The following is a 4,247-nucleotide window of genomic DNA, read 5'->3' on the forward strand; positions in this document are numbered from 1 at the left end:
ACTGGACACTGTTAAGTGACATATTATTGAGCTTTATGCATTTGTAATTTGTCAATTCGACTTTACAATCGGTAAGATTTTATTAATTGATTTAGTATTTTTGTAGATTCCAACTAGTTTTGAATTACAAATTTTTCCTTAAATTTAAGAACCTCATGTCACCTAGTAAAAGGCATGTATCCTGCAATTACAATTACTAGCGAGATTGCTAATGATGCATCCCAAAATGCTATATGAAATTTATGTATACATATGTAATTTGAGATGAGTATTGCTTTTGAATGCATAGGAAATGATATTTGATACATCTCATATATACATATATTGTTTATTATATATTATTGTTAGTAGTAAAGAGTCCCGAGTTATAGCGTTCGCTTGAGCCTCCCAAAAACTCAAGCGATTGTCGTATCGCTGATACATGATCCAGATCAATATTATCAAATTACCGTTGAAGATGCCCTAAGGTAGGCATCGTTCAAGGAGGAAAAGAAATCAAAACACCTACCATTACCAAAACAAGGCAAGCTAGAACAGCGATTAAACACCCACTGTGTTTACGTTGAATTGAATAGCACTATCCACTTTATAGTTGATGTCTAGTGAGAACGGACGTTTGGAGGACGAGCTTCATGGTGGCCGGAATTTGTGAATAATTCAAAATTCAAATTTTTCGGTTTTAAAAAAATTTGAAAAAAATATGTAAGTGAAAAAGGATGTTATGTGTACGTGTGTAAAATTTTAGGATGAAATACCTTGAAATACGATCTGCACAAAAAAAACAAAATCATGACCTGAAACGGTGAATAGTGTCATGTGTAGAAAAGCCTCGGATTTGTCTTTTTTGTACAACCCTCATTTTAACGTATTATTTTCTAAAAATTTACACACATGTGTGTTACACCTTCACTTATTCCTGTATTTTTTTTTAGAATTTTTTAAAATGTAAAAATATGAATTTTCATAAAATTTGAATTTCAAATTTAAAGGCCTTCATGAAGGCCGAGCTCCAAAAGCAATTTCCGCTGTCTAGTCTAAAATAAAATAAAAAAGAAATAGTAAAATACAATGGTTACACATGGCCAACATACACACACCACTCGCAGCCAAGCCAGCCAGCGTGCTATCCGTCTGACTCATTGACACAAAACAAACAAACAAACCAACCAGCACATGCCCTGCCTTGCCCTGATCTGATCTACCTAAGCACACCGATTGAATCCCACCAGTGGAGACTGCCCTACTACCTCCATGCATTGTCCTAATCCGTGCCCAGCGGCTAACTTAACAACTAAACAAAGCATGATTGGTCCACCACTTTTCCATTGTTCCCCGGAAGCCACAATAATGAAATAGGATTAGCCTAGTGAACATAATAACTTTCTGTTTTATAATAATTGACTCAGTTTTATACTAGCTATGATACAAAGTTAGTATATAACTGAATCACTTATTTTGAAACGAAGAAGTATCTTATTACTATTATATTTAAATCATACAGTACATGATCACCCAAAGCTGAGATGAGCATGCAGTGGTAAATCATCAACATGTGGACAAGCACAACCCACTTGCTTATATTCAAAAGCCTTCAAACAAACCGGCCGGGTACCATTCGGTATAAGTGATGACCTATATCAAAAGGCCTTCAAACAAACCGGCCAACTTGGCCTCACCTCAAGCACCGGTTTAAACAAGTTCGACTGCTGAGCTATCACACTAATAAGACCATTATCGTGCTAACATCATCGGTGGCAAAAAGCAAAGGTGATTGGGCCTTATCGATCAAAATTATTGTCCGGGGAGAGGCAACTAGATGAGTTATCTCCGGTGAGGTCCCATTTGGTATCATTGTAAGAGTTGGCAGTTTCATCCCGCAAAAGAAAAGAAAAAAGTTGGCAGTTTCAATTAGCCCATCCTTCAACTGATGAGAAATCATATACCGGTAGAGCAGTAATTTTTTTTCTTTTACCTCTGTCAAACTCCTCCAATGGTGGCTGTATTTTTTAAGCGGTTGGTCAGAGGCGCCCACGAGCTGGGCAGAAGAATCAACAAGGATATCCTCTAGACATGCATGATTGGATTGGAGCACAAAGGACGACCTTTCTAATACCCCGACCTTTTAAAGATTACGCTAGGATGTAGTAGATTCATTTATTTTCTTTTGTATATATAGTCTTTTAGTGTAATTTTTTTTTAAAAGTTTTATACTCCCTTCGTCCGGAATACATCCATTTATATGATAAGTAATTCCGGACGGAGGGAGTATTTAGGAACAAAGCGAATAGTAATTAGTTAATTTCTCTAGAGAAGATTTTTTAGCTGTATTACATATAATCCGTTTCTCTCATGTTTTAGCTTATACAAAATGCCAGTGGTAGTAGGGAACAAGATATTTCATTGATGCTAGTACTACATGTAAAGGCGTATCCCATTACAATTACATGCTCTATTTAGAACAGAAATAGTAGCAATAACAAAAGAAGAAATTAAAGAGGAAGAAGAGAAGAAAAAAGGATTAGACAAGAGAGAGCTTTGACCTCCCAATCGAAGAGATTATCAAGACACTCTAGCTAGAACCAGAGAGGTCTCTGTTACGATTACCAAGCCCCGCCTCCCTCCTTGGTCACATGACGCTGCACGAGTTGGGGTTCTCGTCGTCGAATAGGCTGTACGAGTCGTGGAGCGGCGGCGGGGGCGGCGGCGACGCGTTCGTCCCGGGCGGGCTGTAGTAGTCTTGGTAGTAGGACTCCGGCGACGCGTGCGGGTACGGCATGTATAGGTATGATGGCGACCATTGCTGCATTGGCTGCGCGTGCTGGGAGTAGGCCTGCTGCGCCGGTGAGTGCTGCGTCATGGACGAGTAGCCGGCCTGCGGCTGCGAGTAGCCCTGCTCCGGCTGCGGCGCGTAGTGGGACACGCTGGCTCTCGGCTGCGCCATGTTGTAGCTCATCACCGGCTGCGGCGCGTTGTAAGGATTGAATTCGTGGTGCGGGTGCCTCGGCACATGCGCTGGCGCTGGGGGTAGGGACCTGTCCGCGTCCTTGGGCTTGCTCTGTTTCTTCTTCCCCTCGCCCTCGTTATTGCCGGCTTCCTTTGTGGTTTCCGCGGGCTCGGTGCCCTTTGCCTTGGGCTCGGCCGCCGCGCCCTCGCCGCCGGCTTTCTTTGACTCGTCGCTTGGTTTCGCCTCCTCTTTCTCAGCCTTCTTCTCAGGTTCTGCTTCCTTGTCCATCTCAGGCTTCTTCTCCGGGGACGTCTCCTGCTCCGGCTTCTTGTCCGAGCTGCTGGTCTGCGGCTCCTTGGCAGGCACCGCCGGCTTCTTGTCGGCCACAGCAGCATCGTTGCTGCCGTCCTCGGCCGGCGCGGGGGCATCGGTTGGGGTTGACGGCGACGGCGCAGGCTCGGGATTCTTGGCAGGCGTGTGTTGCCATGGCAGGGCCTGTTTGCCTGACTTGTGCAGCCTCTTGACGAGCGTCTCGGCGTCCACGGTGCCCGTCACCATCACCTTGTGCTGCTGGGCATCCACCTTCACGTCGTGCACGCCTGAACATCCCAACCAAAACGACAACCACTTGGTTAATTATAAGCCGAAAGCCACACGAAAACGCAACGCAAAATTGGCGCCAGGAGAAGGAGAGTGACGCTACCTTCGATGCTCTTGAGCACCTTCCGGACCTTCTTCTTGCAGCCATGGCAGTGAATGGTCACCCTCAGCACGAAGGTCTGCAGATCCCAAAAAATGTTACCACATGAGCAACTGAATTCAATTCATCGAGAAGAAGAGCATAGGGGTTGGTTCGTATTCGTAACGGGGCAAAATGGTGTACCTGCACGGCCGGTTGTCCCGACGCCATGGGATGGGATGGGAGTGCGCCCTGGGGACTGATCACCTTGTCTCGCTTGGGAAGCAGGCGCTCGAGTCTGTGGCTCTCAAGACGTTGCGAACTCAGGCAGGGGAGGCAGCAGATGCGGTGCTCAACTTTATAGGTGGATGCGGGGGCGGAGTACGACCACATAGGACACTGACATATGGGCCGGATGCTTTGCTGCTGGGGGCGTATTGTTAGTTTGTTAACACACCCGGCGGCGTTCCGTTCGTACGTACCAGGCGTCGTCAAAGAAGGCGTGCCGGTGGCTCCGCCCGCACTCGGATCCAGTGGCGGAGGACGAGTTTTTTCTCCCTCCATTCCTAAATATAACACCTTTTAAAGATTGTGCTATAGACTATATATCAAATAAAATAAATG

General features: G+C 45.3%; 1 protein-coding gene across 1 annotated transcript; it reads right to left on the minus strand.

Annotated features, from left to right (window-relative positions):
- Positions 1–2,381: 2,381 nt before the first annotated feature.
- LOC123446481 (heavy metal-associated isoprenylated plant protein 35-like) lies at positions 2,382–3,969 on the minus strand. The gene is made up of 3 exons (XM_045123064.1): positions 3,828–3,969; positions 3,648–3,723; positions 2,382–3,543 (listed from the first exon to the last, which is right to left on the minus strand). The coding sequence occupies exons 1-3, from the start codon at positions 3,852–3,854 to the stop codon at positions 2,627–2,629; spliced, it is 1,020 nt and encodes a 339-aa protein (XP_044978999.1). The 5' UTR covers positions 3,855–3,969; the 3' UTR covers positions 2,382–2,626.
- Positions 3,970–4,247: the final 278 nt, after the last annotated feature.

This window comes from Hordeum vulgare, chromosome 4H (genome assembly GCF_904849725.1).
Source record: "Hordeum vulgare subsp. vulgare chromosome 4H, MorexV3_pseudomolecules_assembly, whole genome shotgun sequence".
Taxonomy (NCBI): Eukaryota; Viridiplantae; Streptophyta; class Magnoliopsida; order Poales; family Poaceae; genus Hordeum; species Hordeum vulgare.